We start from the raw sequence: 25,297 nt of genomic DNA on the forward strand, positions 1-25,297 counted from the left end.
GGTTGGGGTCAGCATCTGGTCTCTCAGTGATCCTACCCTAGGCTGCTCTTTCTTCTCTCCTGTACCCCAAGAGGGGCAACCACCAGCATCATCTACACTAACCTACATGACTAATCAGTGGGACTGACAGTAGCATAGGTACTGTCCTTTGCATAGACAGTCCAGGTCTAGACACTAGGAAAAATCTCCAAAGTCCATTGGGGGGGCGGGGACCTGCCTAAATCCCCCTAGGATGTGTACTCAGAGTCAGCCAACATTACCTGTGGGTTGTGTATATGTACAGCTGGAAGTTGCTTTGCCAAGACACCAAAAAGCAACCTGAGTAGTTTTCTAATGGGAAAGGAAATATGTCCACACCTGGACAGACCTCCTTACCTACACGAATTCTGGACTCTGTTCTTTGGGGCAGTGCTCATCTTGTTGCAGAAGGCAGGATTCTCATGGTGCCATGTAGACCACAGCTTTGCTCAGAGTGCCAGCCTGCCTGCTGCTTTCTGCAGCTCCTGTTTACCTTGTGTCTAGGGCGGAGGCCTCCAGCCCCAGTGCCAGCTGGTGTGGGTGCATTTCCCACTGCTCTTGGCCTTCAATCTGGCTTCCTGGGGTGAATTCTCTGGCTGATTCCCCAAGTCCCAGGGCAGCAAGAGCCAAGTCATATGTGGTCAGGGATGGAGGAGGCCTGGCCACTGGACTATATACCCTTATAACAAAAGGAACTAGTGTCTATGTGGGCAGAAGCAGAAAGCCCAAGGTTCCTGTGAAAGCCAGGCCTCGATGCCTCTGCCCTTCCTGTCAGCCTTGCTTCACAGCATGAGGGGCAGCGTGACCTGGCCCAGATCACGTTCAAGGCACCACAATCAGCTGTTCTGGACAGAGGCTTCCCCTGGCCAGAGTGCAGTGTCCAGAATCTGGAGCTGCATCCATCTCTGTCTCCAGTACGAAGTGTGCCAATTGAGAACATTCTTGGAGCTTACTCCCAGCCAGCACTGAAGAGAGCAGAGTTTGGGAATTTCCTGACAATAGAAAAAAGATTCCCCTTTGAAGGAGCTCAGCTGCTGAGCCAGTTGACATCTAGAGCCTCAGCTAGTGCTTGCCTCTATAATGCTAGAGCTTCCTAATGCGTCCTAATGCTCAATGGGTAGCTTAAAGTAGGACTCTTGTCTATCTACCCCTTTGGCAGCAGCTATTCCAAACTATGCATCTTCTATTTCCTTTCCCTATGCCACATACAGGACAATGATTGCCTGGGGCTTAGAGCAAGAGTAGTGTTGGTTGGAGGAAAGAACAGGCTCCCCAGTGTGGGGGACTTGAACCTGCAGTACTTGGCTGTAGCTGGGACACAGGAGCAGCCAGTGTCTTGGAAAGGCAGAGTCTTCCAGTCCTACTTCATGTCCTGAACTGGGCTCTAGACAGGTATTGGAGTAATGGGCGCCTGTTAGACCAGCAAAAGATGGGAGAGAAACGGCACAATCCAGGAGAGAGCTGCCCTTAGATGCTGGAAAATGAGGGTGACAGATGCATGTCCACATTTATCCTATATGGAAAATGCCATTTGCTGCTATAAAGTTGTCTCCAACAAAAGGGATTATCTTACGAATCCCTGGTTTTCTCTTCTCTGCTGTCCACCCTGTGGGAAATATGAAGCCCCTTTATCCCAACTCCTGAGTCTTCCCTCAGAGATACCTGACAGATGCTGGCTGTACTCACCATCCTCAACCTTGACCCTTGCGTTCCAGCAAGGAGTCAAGGCAGCACATTGCACTCCAGAATCAGGGACCAGCTGATGCCCCCCCACCCCCTCCCACTGCCATGGTAACAGCAGGCACTCCTGCTCCTGCAGAATATTGCTTTCTTGTAACCTCCCTCCCCCTCCTCTCTTCTTTCTCTCACACAAAAAGAAAGCACAAGTGTTTTATATTCATTTTGCAAAAAAATGCTGTGTAGCGCATACTAATTGGTGTGGCTTCCTCCTGCTTTCTTTGAGCTAGTCCTTATCCTCAGAGCCAGGACTCTGGGCCAGCCATGGGCATGGGCCCAGGCAGCCTGCTCACTGGCAGAAGGACTGGATCTGGGTTTCTGGGGGCGGAAGGAGACCGGCCACATGTCTGTGGCGCTGGGGCCTTTCCTTCTGGCCTTATGGGGTCCTTGTCCCACAGCTTCCTACCACACTCCAAGGATTGCAGGGTCTCCAGGGAAGTCTCTAGTCACAGAGATGCAAAGCCAGGTCTAACAGCAGAAGGGTGGACCTCTGCTGTCTCTGCTGTCTTTCCAAGAGCCCCTGTTGACAAGACCTTCCTCTGCAATAGCCCTCTTCCTGGGCCAGATCTTTATTTTGGTTGTTGCTTCAAAGCCTCGGGATCCAAGTTTTGATTATGAGTCAGCTGAGAAACAGCTAGCAGCGGGATTTGATCACTAGAGCTAATGTCAGAGCTACTATACAGTTCCACAGTAGCTCCCGGTATCCTCCATAAGTCATTCCTTGTCCTCCGTTCAAGCAGCCCCTTCCCTCTTGATTCTGTTCTGTTTAAGGGGCAGGAAGGGGCAGTTCATTGTGTGTGCACCTGTGCATATATGGTGCCCCAGGCAGGGCTATGGGCTTTTTGCCAGTCCCTAGGACCAGAAACAAATCATTTGCTTTGTAAGCACAGGAGGAGTGGCTGGGATCACCAAAGGAACCTGTAGACAACATTTCCGGCTTTAATTGTGCAATTGAAGTGTAATTTGCATTCATTTGCCATTTGATGTTAAACTTTCTAAAATAAGAGTTCTGAATGCAAAATGTGCAGCCTTCCTGGCTCTGTTCTCCTGTCCAGTGGGCAGGAGGCAGTAATGGAACGATGGATGGTGCACAGTCTCATGAAAAGCCCTGGGTGTGAACACTGCTATTCCCACCCCATCATCAAGCCAAGGCCATTAACAGCTTGGTGTTGGGATTCAAAGATTTATAATAAGAGTGGTAGATCAGACTCTTTGTGCCTGCTTTCTGTGCTCTGCACATGAAGTCCCCTTCTTCCTTGGTGTCCATAAGGGATTGATCCAGGGACCCTTTGGATTCCAGAATCCCTTCTACAAAATGGGCCAGTATTTGCATATAATCTACATACTTTGTTCCATACACTTTAAGTCTTCTCTAGGTGGCATATTATACTCAATACAATTAAATGCTATGGAAATACTATTGTGCTTCATTGTTTAGGAAATGAGAAAAAAGTCTTCACATGTCATGTATGTATGTATGTATGTATGTATGTATGTATGTATGTATGTATGTTCATCACCTAATATTTTCAGTCCACATTTTGTTGAATCCTTGGGCACAGAGGGCCAGCTGGTCTCTCAGCCTTCAGGGCAGTTTTTTTGCAAGATCAAGCCTCCATTTGTACATACAGGGAAATGGAAATCTATTAACCTACAAAATGGAGCCCAGATTCCTTTGTGTGGGTCATAAGCGTGTGATGGTCCACCCTAGCCTACCATCTGAACCTGGTTTCTAGCTACACACACCTTCTAGCACCCACATCCCTCTCTGGAGCTAAAGCACCAAAAGCTTTGTTTCCCGGAATATGCCAAGTTGTTCTCTGCATGCATAAACAGCTTATGCTGGTTAAGAGAATGCTTCAGATGCCCTACACACACACAACACACACAACGCTCACGTGCTTCCACAGGCTCCCGGCTGCCCTCAGACCAGGTTGCTGAGGCACAGATGCTTTCTTTCAATAAATGTTTAATTTTGCATACTACAGCCTGTAACTGAGGCAGAGCCTGTCCTATCTAGCCCTGTGTCTCCTATAGTCAGAGCAGAACCATAGTAGCTACTCAGTAAATGTTAGCAAGAGGAGAGCTTCACTGGATGACATTAACTGGTCTAGGGTGGGGGGTTGGAAGTCTGGAATGTCTGACCACAAAGCCCTGAGTAGTTTTATTAACAAGCTTAGGTTTAAGGACCAGAGCTGGGTATGAAGCAAGCACTCTTTATCTTGAGCTGGTGACTGTACAAATCTCAGATCCCTCATGTAAGAGTGTAAGGTGACACTGATGGTGATTGAGAGTGTTAATTCTGGCCAGAAGCAAGTACAGCTTGCTCCTCTGACCTCCTTGTCCCTTGTAGCCTGTTTCTTGAGCTGCTCTGGGAGATGTAATCTTGTACAGGCCATTCTTCTTACATGCTACTGGTTCTTCCTAGGCATCTCTTCTGATGGAAAAAGTGTCTGTTGGACATCTGGTGAGTTGTGTACCTGATGTCAGGGACCTTGCAAAAGCTGACCTGGTATAATCTGCACCATGCCCTCAGTCTTACCTGCCCATACTTTCTCACTCAGGACATTTGACCTCCAGGATTTGTTGCTCAGAGGGCATGTGCCCTGTCTACCTGCACAGACAGATCTGAGAGAGGCAGCTTGGCTTTAGAAACAAAGTGCTAGAAGGAAACCAGGGTGACCTCCTCCTCATCCTCATCTGTCCTGAGTCTGAATCAATTGTCAGATCTTAGGACATTAGAAGGAACTGCCACTTGGGCAGTGGTGAAAGAAAGTGAATTCTCTAAACATGCCACAGGACTGGGAATTTGAAATTTTGGTTAGTTCTTATGTTTTCCATATAGTTCATATACCAAAACTGAGCAGTTTTCTAAAATGTTTTCACAAGGTTGCATTATCATCACTACTGCCTGATTCCAGGACATTTCATCCTCCAACCCTTCCCCCAAGGAAGTAACTCTACCCATTAGCAGTCTCAATCCTAACTACTGGAAATCACACATGCACCTTCATCCTTTCAGATTTGTCCCTTCTGGGCATTTCATGTAATCATTTTAGTTTGTAGCCTTGTATATTTACCTTCTTTGACTTAGCAAGTATTTATGAGGCTCTTCCTGTTGCTACATAGGCCAATATATAGCCTTTTCTTTTTTAAAATTTGTGTGTGTGATGTGTACATGTGGCATAATCAAGGATGACTTTCAGGCATCAGTTCTTGGCTTCTATCTTATTGAGCCAGGATCTCTGTTGCTTCTACTGATACACAGCACCACCAGACTGTGTCTATCTCCCATCTCACTACAGGAGCACTGGATTACACATGTGCCCTACAGTTGATCAGGTTTGTGTAGCAAGTGCTTTTACCCACTGAGCCAAGCCCCCTTTCTCATTTCTTTTTATGACCAGGTCATTTTCTGTGGAATGGATATACCACATTCCATTTATCAGAAGTGGGATCTTTCCATTGTTCAGTTAGTATGAATGTTCACATAGAAGTGTCTGTGGGAAAATGTTTGCAGTTCTCTTGGTAACGCCTTGGAGTGGGAGTACCCCTATGGAAATCTGTTTAATTATTGTAGAACTCTTGGCTTGATTCTTGCCTTGCTGTTTAGTTTTGGGTGAGTCACTCCACATTGTCCCCCACTCCAAGTCCCTGATCTAGTTTCCCATCCCTGACCTTTGGGAAGAACCTTGTCAAATGCTTGTCAAATGGAGTTCCAGAGAATGGTAGGGGCTGGGGTCTGCTTCTCTTTCAAAACTCTTCGTAACTGTGCCATCTGTTTTCCCACCACACCCTCTTCCCTCTTCCTTCTGTCTCTTCATTCCTGAAGCAAAGAGCCTGCTGGAGACTCCTCCTTTCAGGAAACAGAGCCCTAGGCCTACAACCCAAACCCACCTAGGACTAACCTGGTTCTTGGTTCTGGTTCTTGGTCTGACATTGTGCCAGCTTTTGCTACTGCTATCTGACAGGGCTGTGTATGGGGCATGTTTTCCAGCTACTGCAGATCCATTTCCCACAATTCAGCAAATAGAACCTATTCCAAGAGCAACTAAAACCCAAATTCCAGTGCACGAAAGGACAGGCAAATAAATGATAGGCTCCTGGCCATCGCTTTGTTGGTTCTTATGCCCACAATCATAGGCAAGGGTGGCTTTGACTCCCTCCTACTGCCCAGTGTCTAGTGCAGCTCTGATACAGGGCAAGAGCTCGTGCAGACCAAGAACATCTCAGGGCCTGTGGTGGAGGAACAGTAGAGGTTGCATCTGTGTGAGTGATGCCATGACGAATCTAAAGGAGGCCAAGGTGCAGGTGTTAAGATCATGTGGCAAACCTTGATGTAGTTTTAGAGGAGACCAAGAGGCCAGAAAGGGTCAACAGGCAAAGGGAGCCTCAACAATGGTACAGGAAAGCTAGTCAAACAGAAACTAAGAAAACTGACAACCATATAACACAGGGAAAGGCACTGGCTTGCTACCTGAGTCAATAGTACCACTTTCACATTTCAGAGACCATGCCCTTTCCATTGTTAAGCACACATATGTATGTCATGGCATGTGTATGTAAATGAAGGTCAGAGGACAACTTTTGGTAATTGGTCCCTTCCTTCTACCTTGTGAGTTCTGGGAATTGATCTCAGATTAGCAGTTTTGGTGGCAAGTGGTTTTACCTGCTAAGCCATCTTGCCTGCCCTCTCTACCTTTTTGAAACAGTCTCTCACTGAACCAGGAGCTCACCATTTTAGCTAGACTGGCTTATCAGCAAGCCCCCTGGATGCCACTATGCCTGACTTTTTACATGGACACTGGAGATCCAGTCTCAGGTCCTCTTGCTTGCAGGGCAAGCATTTTATCCACTGAGCCATCTCCCCAAGCCCAAATTAATCCTGCATCTCCCTAAATGCTTCAATCACAGGTGTATAGCACACTTGGTACTCTGATGCTGAGCAGCTCCCAGTGAGCCTTGTGATCATGAAGAGAAGCAGCTTGTTGTCTGGGGTGTACTGTGTTGCTCAGCTCCAGTACACATAGGTTGAGTGTATGGACTGTGATATTTTCAAATTGCAGTGTGTATGTTAGGACATAAGCCCGTCTTCATTTGAGGAGCATTTGTACTTATAACAGGGTTTTGTAGTTATCATCACTGTCTGATTCCAGAACATTTCATCACCCCAAAAGGATTCCCATCTTAGCCATATCTTGACTTTGTATTTACCATTCCTCCCAGCTAACCTCTCAGGGCCCCACCCATAGAGCTCTGCAGTTTTTCCCCTTGTTCCCTTCCCTACCATGTTTTTTTTTTTTCCTCCCCTCCTCCTTCCATATCACCCAATTATTAATTCTTGATCTGGCTTCAAAGAAGCACAATAAAGGCTCAGTTGTCCCTGTCATCAGCCAATGTTTGCTGAGCATATGCTGGGTTCCAGGGTTAGTCCTAAGAATGTACATGTGTGTGAGGCAGAGGCAGGCCTTCTTGAGACTTAAGACACTTACACAAAGGGGCATGCATCCTGGTGATGTCTTCCCAACAGGGCATGTCCCAGGTCTCTACTGCCCTCTGTATAATGCCACAATGGGATGGGCTTTGCCATCCTGAAGCTCTGGTGCTGAGTAAAAATTATTCAGTTTCAGGGCTATGGGCACTTTAGAGGCAGCCCTAGGGAAAAGAGGGCCATTTGGCCCAGCATAACTTGCACTTGTATTCTGCCTCTCCCTAAAAGAGTTGAGTAGGCATGGCCAGGCGTTGGTGGTGCACACCTTTAATCCCAGCACTCGGGAAGCAGAGGCAGGTGGATTTCTGTGAGTTCCAGGCCAGCCTGGTCTACAGAGTGAGTGCCAGGATAGGCTCCAAAGCTCCACAGAGAAACCCTGTCTAAAAAGAGTTCAGTCAGCAGGTAGGCAGCTGAAGCAGTCTTGCCTGCATCCAAAACTGAGTGGAAACAATTGGGAGACATTCCTGCCTGGATGTTATCAGAAAGCCTTTTAGCACTGGAGGCCAGAATCACACCCACAGTATAGAGGGCCCTTTGGGTTCTGTGTGGCCTGGTGTTAACCTCTCCAGTGACATCTGTTCTTAGACAGGGAAGAACAGGACCAAGGCCTCATACAATACAGAGACCATGAGATACATCCTATGTATGGTTCATCTGATGCCCAGGACCTCTCAAGGAGCCCCCTCCAGTCCTTGTTCAGAATCAAAGAGGAGGGCTGTGGGAAAAGGATTCTCCAGCCTGGTCAGCTTCCTTTCCAAGGCATCACCCTCAGTGGCCTCTTAATCCATACCTTCACATTTTCCCAAGCACTTTCATGGCAACAGGCAAGTGGCACTTGGTCTGCAGGCCCCTCCCTGCCCTGCAAGACACTCCTCATCTCTGACTTCACCTCTGCCACATCAGCTCAGCTCATAATAGGAAGTTTGTCCTTCATCATCCGCTTGTCTCCCCAGGTTGTCTTGAAGGATCTGGAGGTATTGGCAGAAATTGCTTCCTCCCCTGCAGGCCAGACGGATGACCCAGGCACTCCTGATGGTCCTGACTTCCGAGTCAGCCACTCGGAGCTTCGGGTGCCCAGCTCCAGCAGAGCCAACCTGCTAAACCCTCCCAGTAAGTATTTCCCTGAAGGCTCTGTCCTGAGAAAATGCTAGTACTGAGTCTTGCTTGTACCAGGAGGTCATTCATAAGACTGTTCTGCCATGTATGAGGGTCAGTAGTTTGCCTACCCATGGTCTTCCTTCATAAAAGAGACAACCCTCCTGCTGCCTCCTAGCCCGCACTCCAGTGGCCCCCAAAGAGACCCTCACAACCCTTTTTCCTCCTCTTCGGCACTTTTGATGCTTTTGAACCACTGACTAAGCATAAAATTCTCTAAGACAATTTCTCCACGGGCAGGCAACCAGCCAGGACCTTCAGTCTTGGGTCTCACAGGTGGAAAAAGGCTAAGGAGCCATTTCCTCCTCACCAAAGCTCAGAATAGCTCTCAGCATGGCAGGCAGCCCAGGCAAGAGACAGGATAATTCAAACAGGCTGTTTCAGGGCTGTCCTTGCAAGCGAAGGTAGCCAAGGCATTCCTAGTGCTTGTTCCTTAGTTCTTTCAGGATGGCAGGTAGCTCTTCTCCCTGGCCATACTAACTAGCTCCTCCTCTCCTAGGCAGTGACCACCTCCTTCCGCCACATGGTCCTTAAAAAGGCCCAAGGGCACAGGTTGGTAGAAAATTACCCGATGAGTCTTGGGTGTTTGCCAGGTCTTTATCCCTCATGCCGTCTAGACTCAAGGACCTCATTAGCTTCACATAGACTCACACCCTTTCAGTGATATTGTCCCTCCTGCAGCTCTGTGATATTCTGGCCCCTAACCTTGGGCCCATGTTATACCCACCCCGCCCCAGTAGAAGCCCCTCACTGTTTGGCCAGACACCATATCCATTATCTGAAAAGTTCAGAGTATTTTCAGGGCTCCAGGGGCCATGGTACACCCCTGAATATGCCAAGTCAAATCACAGGCCATGTACGGAGGACACCTCTCCATGACAAAGAAAGCTATGGGTCTCCGAAGCCCTGCAGCAGGAGGCACATGGGAGCCTGGGCTCGGGCTCTCCTGATGCATGCTGTGCCTGGTGTGGAGAGTGAGGGACTCTAGCAGCAGCCTGGCTTCCTCTCTCCCATTTCCCTAGGATGCCATCACTTCCTTACTCAGGAGACCAGTTTCCCCTGGGCAGTCATTAGCTGTGGTCAAGGAAGCAGCTCCCTTATCCTGATGCCAGGACCCCTCCTGTGGCTCCCACCTCCTGTCCCTCAGCAGAGGAGTTCATTCTCTGCCCTCTGTCTCCAAGTCAGATTTGGGGGACAGATGGCAGAGATCAAGTGCAGTGGTGCAGAACAGGTAGTAGGAGCTACACTGAGATGGCGAGAAGTTTTCCTTATATGGGGTGGAGGGGGCAGGAAAGAGCCCAGAAGAAAGGACCCCTCAGTGGCCCTCAGTCCTTCCTCCCTAGGAGACAGCACTCTACTGTCTCTCCATCTTCAGGGTGACAGCAGCAGCAGACTGAGATGCTCCCAGGACCCTCTGTGGTCTTTTACTTTATAAGCATGTTTTCTTTCCCTCTGGGCACAAAGAAGTTGACAGTTGGCTCATACCCAGCTACTGAGGGTATGAGCCAAGAAACCACTTCCAACACCCATTCTAGAATTGGGATCCTGCAAGGTTCCTGGGGGTCATCAGGTATCAAAAGCATGCTGCTGCTTAGAGACAAAAGCTTAGGGAACTTATATGGCAGAGAACTCTGAATCTCAACTCCTTGCCCCACCAAAATGGGTAGGCTGCTAATGGGGCTGAAGTAGTGGGGACTCTTACCCTGGTCTGCTGAGGTTACCAGAATGGCTCACATCAGCCAGAGACATTCAGAAATCATAGAAAAAACAACAAAACATCCCAGATGGGCAGAAAGTCAGTCCTGGGAAGAATCCTAGAGAAGTGCCTATAGCCAGTACTGCCATTTTCTTCACAAACCCCCGCAATACTGGGAGCTACAAAATTAGCCTGAGCCCTTTATGGAACTTGGGGCTATGAGACCCTCCAGGCAGATGGAGATGCAGATGTGACTGCATCTCCACAGCTGGCATCAGAGTTTACAAGTGTGTTCATGACTCTGGAAGGTCAAGATCAAATCAGTAAGAAAGGAATGCAGGAAGCCAGCTTGCCCTCTGCCCTCTCCTGGCCTGGCTGCCTTGGGAGGCTCACGGCAGACGCCATGGATGTGTGGGGTGGTATTGAGGTCAGAAAACACGCAGGAAATGTTCTCATTGCTCTGCTGGCTGCTCTTCCCCAGATTGCTCCCTGGGCATGCGCTGGGGTTTGTCTCTTGTGCACCCGGGCACGTGTGCACATGGACAGAGGGTGCAAGACCAGCCCTTCCTGTCCAGAGTCCACTGTCCCTCTACCTCTCCGGGACATGGATCTGAGAACCTGGGATTGCAGTGCTGTGTCCCATAGGAGGAAATCACTCCATCCTCCATGCAGGAACTTTCTAGAAGGCAGCGTCATGGCATCTGCAGGAAGCCAGTGGCCCCTCCTTCACATTAGATCACAGTGATGGGGAAAAGCAGGCCTGGGTGAGTGCTGTGTTGCCCTACATGCACCACCACAGTGGTTCCCAGAGCACAGTGGTTCCCAGAGCACAGGAGACAGCGTTGCCCACATTCGGAATGTTTCCTCTTGCATGACCTAGAAGAAATATCTCTCTCCCCCCAGCACAGAGACCAAGGTCCAGGTTCCACTTCCTTTGTTCTTGGCCAGAACAGAACTACCTCTAAAACAACAGGAAAGCTAGCTACCTACACAAAGGCCTCTGAGCAAAGCCATCTCCCACTCTGGGGCTCCTGGGGCTCAGCTCCTCCTGACTCAGAAGTCTGCACGTGTATTGCCAGGCTGTGGAAAGAAGGGACAGTAACCAGACCTCTGTGGGACCACCCTCACCCACAGAACAGTTAGTAGGACCCAAGATTCTAAGATCCCAGGACCCATATCTCTTTCTCCCAAGGCCTGGACAACTCTGCTGTCATGAAGATATCAGGCCTGGGGAGACCCAGGTACCCTCAGTGTCTATGGCCAAGTAAGCAGTAGAGTGGCAATCTGGACTAAGGGTCACGACAAGTCTGATACTTGACCTAAAGTTCGTCTGCCAGCTTTCCGTGAGAATCTTTCTTCCTTCCTTTCTTTTTCTTTCGTTCTTTCTTTCTTTTTCTTTTTCTTTTTAAGCAAGGTCTCATATATCCCAGATTGGCTTTGAATTCATCAGGTAACCAAGGATAACCTTGATTTTTAAATCATCCAGCCTCCACCTTCCATATGCTAGGATTACAAGTGTGCACCACCACTAGGGAGGAGCTAAGGATGGCTTTGTGCATGCTTCAAAATCATTCTATTCCCAACTCATTGACGGGATACTACTCATGGCGGCATACCCTACAGGGCTCACTCCTTTGGTATCTGCGCCTCTAGCTCTGAAAGGGCAAAGGTGAAATGTTCCGATTCCTCTTCATTCCCTGCAGCCCAGGCCAGTGTGACCAGATGTCAACAGTTTCTTCCTTTTACCAGACAAACAAGCCCTTGAAGAAACCCAGGAGGCTTTCGGGAACTAGGCCATATCTCCCTGTGGTAGCAGTGGTCACAGTAGCTGCCAGCATTGCCTTGCACTTACTGAAACCTGGTTCTGTGCTAAGCATTTTACAGGGTTGTTCACCTGGATCAGCCCAACTCCATCAGCAACTCTGAGAGGAGAGCAGGCTTTAATCCCTGACTGAGGATTGTGACAGGCATTTGTACTGGCCCAGGAACCTGGCTGTCTAACCCACCCTCAGAGGAGCGTAGGAATCCCACCTTTGCTGCCATTGGAAGCTTCCTTCACCTGAGAGGAGGAGCAGTAGGAGCCTAGCTATCACTCTGAGGCTGGTCTGGGTGTCCTGTACCCAGCTGTGGCTCCAGCCTGCCAGTTCCCAAAGAAGTAGTTCTTTTCTTCACAGTGATTCCAGGTACCCCATTCTGGCCTCAGGCTACAAAGAGCCTCATTTCCTGTCCTGCTGCCTTCTGCTTACTATAACCACAGCTGATGTAACAGCTCCCTCAAGAGCCTTGCCCATTGCTCTTTGAACCCCAAAGCCTGCATATCCTTTCCGCTCCTGGGGGGTAGCAGAAAGATCTGCCACCTGTGCGCTATAGTGGGTTCCTGCTTCAGGTACCACCTCCCCATCTTCTAAACTGGGATGGAGTACTTGGGGGATTTGGAAGCTCCTCCCTAGCCAGAGCTAAGATCAGCACTCTGCTGTGAGGAACTGCCTTGACAACAGGACCACTGAGGTCAGTGCTGGTGACAGCGTCTGCAAGACTGCCTCCCCTTTAGCCCCTTAGGCTTGTCAGGGTGAATGGTAGACTGACCTGTGTTCCCTGTTGGCTGTGATCTGTTAAGGCTCCTCCTGCTGCTGAGGTGCAGACGTGTAGAAATGCAAACACTCAGGTCATCCCCAATTCGAGACTCACATTTATCAGGATCAAGTGTCTGTATGTGCTTGTAATCTCAGGCCATGAGAGCTACGTTTTATTGATATGTGAATTCCTAGCAGCAGGTACCTAGCAAGGAGATGCTTAAAATGAAGAATGGCCATGAACAGGTCGCTTAAGGGTAAGCTTAAGTTCCCCAGTCCCATTGTCCAGAAAGGTGTCCCCTTGGGCCTGCAACTGAGACTCCTTGTTGGTTTTCTTGTTGGCTCTATCTTTCTCCCTTTAGCACTGACCTTGGCCCTAGTCCTTGCTTAGGTAGCAGCCTCTTCCTGATAGCAGATGGCTGGGTGACCCCACCACTCCCCTAAAATCTGAGAAGTACTCCTAAGCCCCTCTCTGACTGATTATCTTGCCTTATGCTGTAAGCCAAACAGCTGGAACCTCCTAGATATGGGTGAGGCTCTGGCTCCTGTCCTGGGTGGTTACCTCTAGGATCAGGTCACCAGGGTGGTGTTGGTGTTGTGTCTGCCATCTATGAAATGAGTGAAACCTCCAATTCTACAACTCTCTCTCCAAAAAAACAAAAACAAAAATGCTTGGCCTCCCTTTCCTTCCAGCCACTTAATTCTATGGGGAAGTTACTCCTTCCCCACCATTCTCCTTGTGTGCCATACCAGCTTCCCAGCCATGCTTTCCCTCCCATCAAGTACTTCCTTACTTCCTTTTTGGTTGTTATTGTTTGTTTTTTTTTGTTTTGTTTTGAGACAGGGTTTCTCTATGTAGCCCTGGCTGTCTTTGAGCTCTCTTTATAGACCAGGATGGCCTGGGACTCACAGAGATCCTCCTGCCTCAGTGTCATAAGTGCTAAGATTAAAGGTGTGTGGCACCACATGCCAAGCTTCATGAAGCACTTTCTGTGCCAAGAATGGACTGTATGGACTCCTTCCTCTGAGGTGGTCATAGATGAGAAGCCAGCTCACTGTCTCCATGGCCTGGATAAATCAGCAACAGGATTTGGCCTTCTGGGTGTGCTGTCCATAGCCACTGGCCCTTTCCCTACCCCTCAAGGCAGCAAATCCATGGGCCTGACATCAGCAGGGAAGAAGGTAGAGAATGTAGCAGGGACCTTGCAAGTGGAGTCTGAGCTGGGTGGCTAATGTTTTTGCATCTGGTTCCGTTGCACTGTAACTTGGGTTGTGTATTGAGGCCAGAGCTATTTTTATCCTGACATGTGAGGCTCCTTCACGTCATAGCCACAAAACTGAATCCAAAACATCCCAGGGAAGGTTGTTTGTGAGGCGTTCAGCAGATTCTCATGTCGCCACATCAGGTTTCACTTAGCAACATCTGCAGGGCTGGCTCCCCAGCCACCACCCCACTGGCCTGTCTTTGTATACAGAGGACTCCCCACAGCATCTGTCTGCCCCTGAGCAGCCAGTCAGTCACGTGAGCTTCCTTCCAGAGCCCCACAGGCTTCTTGCTTGCCCAAGCCAGAAATACAAGGCAGATGTGTGTGGCTGAGGGATTGCACTCTCCCTCACATCCCTGTCCTCTTCGGGTCAGAAAATAGAGACCCTGCTCCTCTCAGCCCTTCAGGAAGAGCCCCTGAGACACAGCCCTTTCCTCTCCTTCCTGGCCTTCTGGTTCCCACCAAAGCAGCTTGTCTACCATTTGAATGGACCTACAGAACTGCACTGTTGGTAATGCTAAGGACAGTCTGCTAGGACACCTCTATCCAGATGCAGATCTAGAAAGCATGCCCTACATCAGGCCAAGCCAGGCCCAGCTTTGCCTATTCTCAGGCATGTGCAGCACCAGCCCATCTTGAGACAGAGCCACTTCAGACTGCACAACCAGATGAGCAAGAGCTGTAGGTAGGCATCAGAGGCTGGTGGAGGTATTTGAGCTGTCCCCTGGGAGGTGCAGGCTGCAGTGAGGCAGAAATCTCTGCAGTCACACTCCTGGGGTGAGTTTGTGCTCTCCATTTCCTCTCCTGAGCCTCACAGCCCTGGCCAAGGACTATTGGGTTTGGGATGGGGCAGGTGATTCAAGAGGACACTGAGTCAGATGACTGGGGACTGAGGAATTTATTAGATGTTATTTAAACACAATGAACAAGGAAGGCAGGGGGGGAGCAACATGATGGGAGCTCCAAGGAGAATTCAAGACCCAGCAGCAGAGAGAGACAGCATGGCAGAAAAGAAAATCGGTGCTCACGTGGCAGAAGAGGGGATCTTCATATGCCTCTTTAGGATGAGGAGGCTGCAGCCAGGCTCTCTGATTCCCAGATGGACAGCAGGGAAGGGGTACAGAGCAAGCAGGATGTGGCACTTCTTTGATCTAAACTCACTTTTCAGGTGAGATGAAATGGCATGGACAAGTTTGCTAGCTGGAGATTCATAGACAGTGTCCCATCGGGCCTGTCAGTATCTCTGAGAGGAGGCCTGAACAGAGGCTGTATTTCAACAGTCTTACAAGAGTCTCTTTTCTTGGGTTCTCCAGACAGCAGGCCTGAAGGCTCCTGGGGTCAGAGGAGGTTGGGCAAAAGGGAAAACCTTGGTGGGGAGAGCTCTCGCAGAGCCTGACCCTGTCACCAGTGAGCACTGACAGCTCCCCTTGCCTTCAACTCCCAACTCTCAGTGGGAGTAGAGGTCTTCCTAGTGAGTGGGATTCTAAGGTCAGAGGTTCTATTCCTAATGGTTGCATTCAATACAGGCCAATCTGGGGTTCTGGATGGCTCACCCTAAACTGTCACAGCTAAGCCTCCTGTCAGCTAAGTCTTGGGAAAGGCACATGGCTCTAGTTGGGGAATGCTTGGCTTTTTCTTGTGTGTGGTCTATGAACAACACAGAGGACACTGCTCATACGAACTAATCTCTTGTCCCATGTGCTTTCTATCTCCACTGGAAGCCACCATCATTTAGCCTGGACACTGAGAGTCCATTTGAAACAGTGAGAGCTCTTACTAAAGGAGCAAAGATGAGTCCATGGTAACCAGGGTAACCCCAAGCCATCTCTCCCATTATCTTTGGCCAGTCTGTCAGCTGACCTGGGGAGTGAGGCACAGATAACTCCTTCCTCCCTGAAATATCCCAACAGAATTCTGTGCGTTTGTTTCAGACCCTAATTCTCCCCGTATTTCCAGCCTGTTCAGCAGGGAATGACTGCCCCACACAGTGCTCCAGGACAAGGGATGTTTGCTGATGTCACACTCACCCCATTTATTGAGCACAGACTTGTGGCATGCCTTGTCCAGTACATGCATGTGTTGTCTCAGTTGTTAGGAACTCTTACTGCCCTTATCTATAGATGAAGAAACTGAGGCCAAGCAGTGTGCTTGGTGCTTTCTTTCCCTTGTCCCTGTGAGGCTGGAATGCCAGTGTTCCCAAAGTACCCAGCTCCTTAAGGCTCCCAGATAGCCACAGCCAGGGAGGACTTATTTGTGGTTACTCTCTTCATTGGTCCCACTGTCCTTTTAAGTACTTTGAAACCTAGTGGCCTTAGGCCTGGAAATGAGATGGCCCAGGGGTGCACATAGAGAAGCAGGAAGGAGATAGGGACCCAGATAATGCAGAGATATGCCCCAGGAGAAGCTTACAGTGAACTAGATTCCTGTACACATGTCCCTGGGGCTGTGGGGTGGGTAGCCAGGCCATGACAGCCATCACTGGATGTATCTATCTCCTGTGGGTGAGGATGGTGAGGTGGGACTGCCTCAACAGCTGTGTCTTCAGCCATCTCTTCTAAAATCAGTCCCAGCTGGGCATGGAGTTACTTCATCTGTAACTTGATTCTGCAGACAGCCCCTATGGGAGCAAAGACGATTTGCCATTTAACCAGGCTGTCCCAGCATGGACCTAGAACAGTGCGGTACAAACAGCAGAAAGTTGAATGAGGCAGTTCCCCAGGGGTTATCTGGAAGGGTCTTGGATGGAGAGTGTTGTCTAGAAGAGTCTTGGGATTTGGAGTGGCAGGATTTGGAAGTGTGGAGGGTTATGTAGAAAGGTCTTGGGATTGAAGCTACAGGGTTTGGAGGTAAAGGGTCTGTTAGCCTAAAGAATAAGAATGACAGGTTTTAAGGCATCTGTAGCTGGGGGACAGGCAAACAAAAAATAACTTCTAGTTCCCAGCCACTCCCCTATAAAGATCAGGAGAAAACACAACCCCTGGGGTGTTTCAGTGCTTCTGTAGCCACTGGCCACCAGCAGCTCCTCTGAGAGACTTGTTGTAATGCCCTGGGTGGTTTTGTACATTCTTTTTTTTTTTTTAAGATTTTATTTATTTATTATGTATACAACATTCTGCTTCCATGTATATCTGCATACCCGAAGAGGGCACCAGATCTTATAACGGATGGTTGTGAGCCACCATGTGGTTGCTGGGAATTGAACTCAGGACCTCTGGAAGAGCAGTCGGCGCTCTTAACCACTGAGCCATCTCTCCAGCCCATTGTGCATTCTTTTATACACCTGGCCTAATGCTTCTGGAGGCTGTGTGTACTCCCACAGACAAACTTTATCTGCAAGAACCCCTCCATCCTGCCTACCTTGTGCCAGTACCTGCCTGCTCTTTCAGAAAGAGAGGCTTCTAGACCAGAGAGAGGCCAGTTAAGAAACTGACAGTCTCTGCTGCCTCAGTTGGCCTTACTTACTCTACTATTTTAAAAGCATGAGCAGCCAAAGAAAAAAATGACATATTGGACTTAACCAAAATATAAAGTTCCGTGGGACTGGTGGTACATACCAGTAGAGGGGTAGAAGCCCCCTCGCATGCGCCCATGAGGCCCGTAGCACCACAAGAGTTGTCTTATTTTATGCAATACTGGGAATGTAACCAGTGGCCTTGAACACAGTAGTAGGCAAATGCTCTACCACTGAGCACAGTCCCCAGCCCAGATATTTTTGTTGTAGAGGACAGTATCAAGAAAGTGGACTAGGATATAGCTTTGTAGTGGAGTGCTTTCCTGGCAGGAAGTGGGGAGAGACCCACAGAACAGGAGAAAATGTTTATAAACCACCTACCTGATAAGAACCCACATATATGAGAAACTCTAATAACAAAAAGTCAAATAGTTCAGTTTTGGAAATAGGCGAAGGAGTTGCGTAGTTGTTTCTCCAGAAAAGATAAACATAGGCACCATAAGCATGAGTAACACCATCACTAAAAACTACAACTCAAAACCACAATGAAACACCACTTCCCATCCACTAGGATGGCTATAGTGAAAGGCAGATAACACATGCTGGAGAGGGCATAGAGAAGGTAGAGCCTCCATAGTAGCCACTTTAAAAGTGGTCTGGCAGTTCCTCAGGACCCAGACAGTTTCCATATGACCCAGTAGTTTCTTTCCTAGGTGTATAGTCAAGAGAAAGGAAAAACTGTCCATACAGACTTGTAAGCATGACTGTTTACAGCGGCATTATTCATAATAGCCACAAAGTGGACACCAAGTACTCGCCATTTGATGAATTAACAAATACAATATGGTGTATCCATTGTTCAGCCATAAAAATGAATAAAGAATGGATATACACAAGCAGGATGAGTCTTGGATGTATGTTACATGAAAGAAGCCGTATTGGGTTTCATTTATTCATGCAAAATGTCCAAAATAGGCAAGTGTATAGATAAGGATTTGTTCTCAAGGCTTGGAGGAGAGACTAAGAAGTAAAGCTAGTGGGATTCCAGTAGAGGGATAATTAAAGTATTCCACAGCTAGTGGTGGTTTCTGTGCAATGAAGAATGTTCTGAAAACTTGAAAATCGTATGCTTTAAAAGGCATACTTTATGGGGCAAGGATGAGACTAATCAAGCTAGTGTTTTTAACAATGATGTCCCAGTATTGCATTGGGCAGACTGAGAAATCCCACCATCGTTGTCACCCCTTTCCAGCACTAGGCCACATTAGAAAGGACGGTGGATCCTGTGGGGTATATGATTAGCCCACACCAGAACAAGCCCAGCATCCCATCAGCCTTCCTCGTTCCTCAGTGCCAGAAGCTTCACCAAGGGCACATAAGGAAGAGCAGGCTGGAAGAGTGGTGGTGTGAGGCTTGTTTTCAGCTGAGGCGCATGAAAGAGCCAGCTAGGGCTTTGCAGGCTTTAGAATACCACCCTAAAAGAGCACCTTAACCTATCTCCCAATGCTAGGTGAGGATCCAAACAAGTCACTGTTTGCTTGGTGTTTGCTGTCTTTACCAGTCATTATGTGCATGATTTTTTTTTTTTTTTTCTCAGCACTAGGAAAGGAATTTATCTTGTGTCTCATGGGAGGTTGTTAGCTTTGTTGGCCATGGAGAGGTTGCACCTACCATCCTTTTTTGTTATTGTTGTTTTGGTTATTTTGTTGTTTTAGTTTGGTTTGGGGTGGGTTTTGTTTGTTTGTTTGTTTTTTTAGGGATACTGTTTGTTTTGGTTGGTTGGTTTGGTTTTTCCAGACAGTTTCTGTCTGAGAAACCAGGCTGGCCTCAAACTCAGAGATGTACCTTCTTCCACCTCCCAAATGCTGGGATTAAAGGCGTGTGCCACCATGCCCAGCTGTCTATCTAACCTCTTTATTCTCTGGCCACTGATTATCTTAATTGTGCAAAGTATCTAATTTGTTGGGATAGTAGCTCGCCACTGTGTTCATTTGTTTTTTATTGTTTAAGATTTATTTTATTTTGTACTGCATATATGTGTGTGTAACTATGTGTGGTAATGTGCACATGAGTACAGATTCCCTTGGAGGCCAGAAGATAGTGTCACATCCCCTGGAGTTATAGGTGGTTTTGAGCTGCCTAGTGTAAGTGCTGGGAGTTAAACTCAAGTCATCCACAACAGCAGTACATGCCCTAACCACAAAGCTGTCCCTCCAGGTCCTGTTTGGTTTTTATTGTAGCACCTAATGGCGGTCTTACCCATGAGGTGTTCACTGAGTGCTATGGGATTCGATGGAGGAGTGAACCAGTAAATTGTATCTGATTGTACATAATCATATAGCCCTTGCTTCCAGTCTGTGGCCCTTGGTTGGAGATTTTTCCTTCATCTTTTTACACACACACACACACACACACACACACACACGCACGCACGCACGCACGCACGCACGCACGCACACACGCATGCACGCACACTTATGGCACTTACAATTGCATTCTGTCTCATCACCCAGTAGACACACAATCAGATTAAATCCTGACTGTTCCTTTTTCTGCAGGTACCAAAGGCTTAGAATGTTCTCCTTCCACTCCCACCATGAACTCCTACTTTTACAAGTTCATGATCAACCTTCTGCAGACATTCAGCAGTGAACGGAAGCTCCTGGAGGCCAGAGGCCCATTCATCATCAGGTCAGCCCTATCTACCTCAGCTTTGAATCTCTCACTGCATATGGTGGCAAAGTAGCCACCTGCTTTTCTTTCTTCCTTTCTTTCTTCTTCCCCTTTTCCTGACCTTTGCATTGTTCTTGGAAGAAATAAAGAAGGCTTCCCTCGCTAGATTGTGGTGCCAACGTGAAGCAGGTAGTCCTTGGCAGCTCTTTGAAACGGAGTGTTTTCCCTTCTGATAAAATACCCTCTCCATAAGAGCCACCATTGTTCTTTTGAAGCAGAAAGAAAGTGGGCCAGAGAGAACATGACACAGGCTGGAGCCCCACTACTAACTAGCACAGGATCTAGTAAGTTCTGTGAAACCAGGTTCTTGAGTTGACGGGTCTGAAAACTTGTCATCCCATGCATGGGACTTCCTTTGTCTTGTCCTCAACATCATAAAATAGTGTCACCAGAAGAGTGCCCAGCGTCACTTTCGGCTAATGAAAGCTCAATCAAGAACAAAAATTCCTGCAGACTTCCCAACAAAGCCAAGTGGAAGAGCCTTCCAGAATGATCCAAATGGTCCTAGATGCTCTATAGCAGCAAGTCTTAGGTCTGCTTATTAAAACCTACCTGGTGGTTTTAGTGGAATCAAAACTTCAAGTGCTGGGGTTCTTAATGTGACTGAGGGTGCTTGGGGAGCAGACAGTATTGTGTGGCCACAAGGGTGGGTGAGTTGGGTACCCAGCAGAGCCCCAGTTTACACAGACAACTTGATGGCAGGAATGCACATGAAGAGTTTATTTCTCTGTGAAACTGAACACAAAGTTGAGCAGAACTCAGAGATCCTCTTCTTGTCCTCTGGGGCCTCGGTGTATCCAGCATGGCAGTCACTTGCTGTTCAGAGCTCGGTCCCCTCAAGAACTATGCTGAGTTCTGTCTGAGAGGGCCTCAAGACCAACCTCCAGACCAGTCCTCACTCCACCCAACACAGCCATAGAGGGTTTCTTAGCCCTGGGCACTGGCACAAAGAACCCAGTTAAGTGGGTCCCTAACTTTACTTAGAGGTCAGTCAGTAAGAAGCTACATGAGAGGGAGTGATGGGACAGATTTCTGGTCTGAAAGGTTGCTGTGTTGGAAGAATGAGTTAGAAAGCCAAGACGGGTAGGCGACTGAGATGCTGTGGTCTAGATGAGATTGGCCATGGGCAGCAGTGTTGACTGAGGATGAAGTGTAGGGGGGACAAGGGGAAGTGTCACAACAGCATTCAGGTCTTGAGCCCTGAGAGTATCAGAGTGATAACAGTCACATGCTTGAGTTTGAATTGCTTTGAGAACATCAAAAGTAAAATGTCAAAGCAGCAGTTTGATGCATCAAAGAGAGACCTAGTTCTAAGTTGCAAGTCTGGAAATAGATAGTGTAGTCACTCAATCAACAGATAATTACTCAGCACCAGTCCTGCGCAAAGTATGGTTCTGGTTGGTTCTTCCCTGTAGAGTTTTCATTTTTAGGGAATAAAAGGAGCCAAGTAAGGGAAGGAGTCTGAGGTTGAGCCCTAAGAAGCTTCACATACACTGGTTGGGCAAAGGGAGAAGCCAGAGAGGAGGCTGAGAAGGGCCAGAAAGGTGGAAGGAAGTGGAGGTAAGAGAAGCTGGGAGAGGGCAGTGGGGGGAGATGAACCCTGAAGAAGATCTGAAAGTTGATGCCGAAGCCTGCTCAGCCACAGAGGGAGCCCAGGAGATGGGGACAAGACAGGGAAGGGGAGAAGAGAGAACTTGATGGAAAGGCCTGTCTGCAAGCTGGAGGAAAACACAGGCTAGATTCAGGTCAGAGAATAGAGTTGAAGATACCCTGGGAACTAGACCAAAGGACTAAGTCATGAAAAAGAACAGAAAGAATAGTAGGACCGCAGCAGGAGGAAGGGGCTTCTGATGTCTGAACTACCTAAAGGATGTCCCTGTGGTCTGGAGAGGTTATCAGCCCTCAGTACTGTGGGCATTTGAATCCAGGTCATTCTTTGTGGTGGAGCTATAGGATGTTTAAACAGCACCCCCAACCTCTACCCACCAGGTGCAAGTAGCACCTGCCTCCTCCTATTTTGGACAATCAAAATTGTTCAAAGACTGGGCGGGTAGCTCAGATGTAGAGCATCTACTCAGTGTGCTTGAGGCCCAAGAATGTACCAGTTGAGAACCACTATTAGTCTTGAAGTGGCAGGAGCACAGTTGATGAGTGCATGACACCACTACAAACAGATTCTTCACCTCATTGGTCAAAAGGGGAAGATCACTATGTGTTATTGCTTAGTAAAACTTTGCTGGCTTCCTAGTGTCTGGGAATGATAAGAATTCTCATTTTTGCTTAAGGGAAAGGTGTGCTTAAGAAGCAGTGTGCCAGCTAGGATTGCTTGGAGTTGGGCTGCATACTCCTGACTGCTAATTCAGCACCCACTATGTTGTCTCTCTGGTGTAGCTGACAGAGCTTGGAACCTCAAGGACTCCTGGACATGTGCATGCTAAGGAACCTGGGGCCAGAACTATGATCCCAGCTCCTCAAAGGACTCAAGAGCAGGGCCATGGGTCATCTCTCCTTGTCCTCTGAGGACTTGGAATGTCGAGCATGGCAATAACTTGCTGCTCAGAGTTCAGTTCCCTCCATAACTGTGCTGGGCTCTGATAGGTCATCCAGGCCAGGCCTCTCACCCCACCCAGCACAGCCACAGAGGGTCTCATCCCTGGGTACTGGCACAACAATCCTTCACTAAGATCTCTACTTGGCCTTTTTTAGCTCTAGACATCCAGCTTTCTGCCACCATGCCACAAAACCTGTACCTGAGAACCTGCTGCCTCCCAAGCCAGTGCTGGGCCACTGCTGACCATCCCCTACTCACTGTCTCAGACACCCAGGGTGGACTCTGAGGGCACACAGATCTGCAACTCCCTCCCTGCACAAGAGATTAAGACCTTCAATGAGGTGGGGTGGTTGGCTGTCATCCTGCATCTTCGTTTATATAATTCTTTTCTGCTGATAGCTTTAAAGAGGGAATATACTAAAACTGGGTACTGTGATTCCTGGCTGTTATCCCAGCACTGGGGAAGCTAAGGTAAGAGGATTGCTGTGAGTTCAAGGCCAGCCTAGGCTACATAGTGACCTAAACAAGCCTGAGCTCCACTGGCTCAGTCAAGTACATACTGCTCAAGCACCAGGGCTTGAGTTCATATCCCCAAAGCCTATAGAAAAGCAGGGCATGACCGTGTGTTTGGTGTAGGGATTGGTAGATCCCTGGACTTCACTGGCTGCCTGGATTAGCCAAACTGATTGAGCTTCAGGTTCAGTGAGAGACCCTATGTTAATAAATAAATAAGTGTGGAAAGCACTCAAGGAAAGACACTGGGTGTTGACCTCTGGCCTCCTCATGCCAAAAAAAGAACGGCAGGAAGGGCTTGCTAATGGCACACACACTAATGGAGCCACAGGCCTGATGAGGAACACATCAACCCCCTCCTTCAGCTGTCCAGTTGTTCCTCTTGGTCCCTAATTCTGCACACTGATAAAGATAAAAGGTTGCTCCTGTGAACAAGTTAGAAGCCATTATTTGTGCAGTGGTGTGTTTAGGCCCCAGGGCAGCTGCCATTTGTGGGAAGACAAAGACATCCAGAGCTCTTGAAAAAAAATATCTAGTGGGCTCTCAGCACCAAGAGAATTTTTGTCAGTCTCCTCCCCCCACGCTGTACCCAGACTGCACCTTGATGTGGAACCAGAGGCAGGAACGGAAGACCAGAATTCCATCCTGGCCTCAGTGTCCACCCAGCTCCTTACCTTGTGGACATAGTCATTTTGATCATGAGTTGAGATTGAGGGAGCCAGCCTCACAAGCCCTAACTCAGGTCTAGGCCCTTCCTTTGGTTTGGTTGTAGAGAAGTTGAGGCCCAGCCCACAGTTGGGGGAAGATGGCACACATGGGGCAGGGTACCCCAAACTTGCCCACACACCCTCAAAGCCTAAGGAAGTGTGTGGCATTTGGAGGAAGGCTTGGATTCTTAGTTCAGGTTACTCTTACTATGATGAAACACCATAACCAAAAGCAACTAGGGAGGAAAGGGTTTATTTGGCTTACTCTTCTACATTGTACTTCATCATCGAAGGCAGTCAGCAGGAAATCAAACAGGGAAGGAGTCTGAAGGCAGGAGCTGATGCTGAGGCCACAGTAGACTAGTGCTTACTTGTTTGCTCCTCAAAGGGATTGCTAAGCCTGCTTTCTAACAGAACCCAGGACCATTTGCCCAGAGGTGGCTCCACCCACAATGGGCTGAGCCCTCCCACCTCAGTCACTAATTAAGAAAATGCCCTACAGGCTTGCCTACAGCCCAGTCTTAGAGGCATTTTCTCCATGGAGTTTCCACCTTTCAGATGACTCTAGCTTGCGTTAAGTTGACATAAAAACTAGCCTGCTAGCACAGGTTCAAATCCCAATTCCTCACAGTTGTAACCTTTGTAACTATGTGGCATGCCTCCAAATCCTTCCTGCTTTGTCCATGAAACACAAATGTTAAATGGTGCCTATCTAGCCATTCTACGATGAGAGATGAGATTGAGTCAGCTCGAATGGGTTCCAGCCCCAGTACTGATGATATTTGATGAAGGAAAACTGCTCTCCAGCCCCTGACATGAGCATGGCCTCCACTTCCCCTGGTGGTCTGTGGAGAACAGGAACAAGCTTCATGGGAGAGTAGGATAATTAAGCCTTGTGTCCTAAAAGCTAGCTTTGCTGCCCCAGTGGCCAGGGCACCCACCAGTGCCCAGCCAGGCCCCATTAAACCAACTCTGCCTAAAGTAGGTGTTGGTGTGCATTGCCCTCCCCCGGCTTCTTCCCACCCTCCATGCTAATGCTAGCTGAACAAATCCAGGCCTTGTCTGCCTGTGAACCACCCCACTTATACACAGGAGAAAAGGAAAGGAGGGAGAAAAGCTAGCCTCTTTGATAAGCTGTGATATGAACTCTGGCGTAACCCAACAGCTGTGATCTTTACAAGCCCGCTTCTGTGCTGGGAAGTAGCAAGTCTGAAGACACTCCACTCTGCCTGCCAACAGGGCCTCTGGCCAGCCTCCTTTGGTTCCATCAACTGTGAGTTTTCCCCTCCTCTTCCTCCCTGCTGCCTTGCAAAGAGCACTTGCCAGAGAATGCTTTCATTTTTAACAAGCCACTGTGTGCTGTGAATGCAAGGCCTGCGGCTCCACTGCCCAGTTGATGGTAGATAA

At 48.5% G+C, this 25,297-nt stretch overlaps 1 protein-coding gene across 3 annotated transcripts in view; it reads left to right on the forward strand.

Annotated features, from left to right (window-relative positions):
• Window positions 1–25,297, forward strand: part of Vac14 (VAC14 component of PIKFYVE complex) — a 107,659-nt gene that overhangs the window by 50,163 nt on the left and 32,199 nt on the right. For all 3 annotated transcript variants that reach the window (XM_027405999.2, XM_027405998.2, XM_027406000.2), the window contains exons 13-14: window positions 8,200–8,356; window positions 19,945–20,077. In XM_027405999.2, the coding sequence (XP_027261800.1) occupies window positions 8,200–8,356; window positions 19,945–20,077 (290 nt within the window). The remainder of the gene's footprint in view (window positions 1–8,199; window positions 8,357–19,944; window positions 20,078–25,297) is intronic.

Source organism: Cricetulus griseus, chromosome 3 (genome assembly GCF_003668045.3).
Source record: "Cricetulus griseus strain 17A/GY chromosome 3, alternate assembly CriGri-PICRH-1.0, whole genome shotgun sequence".
Lineage (NCBI taxonomy): Eukaryota > Metazoa > Chordata > Mammalia > Rodentia > Cricetidae > Cricetulus > Cricetulus griseus.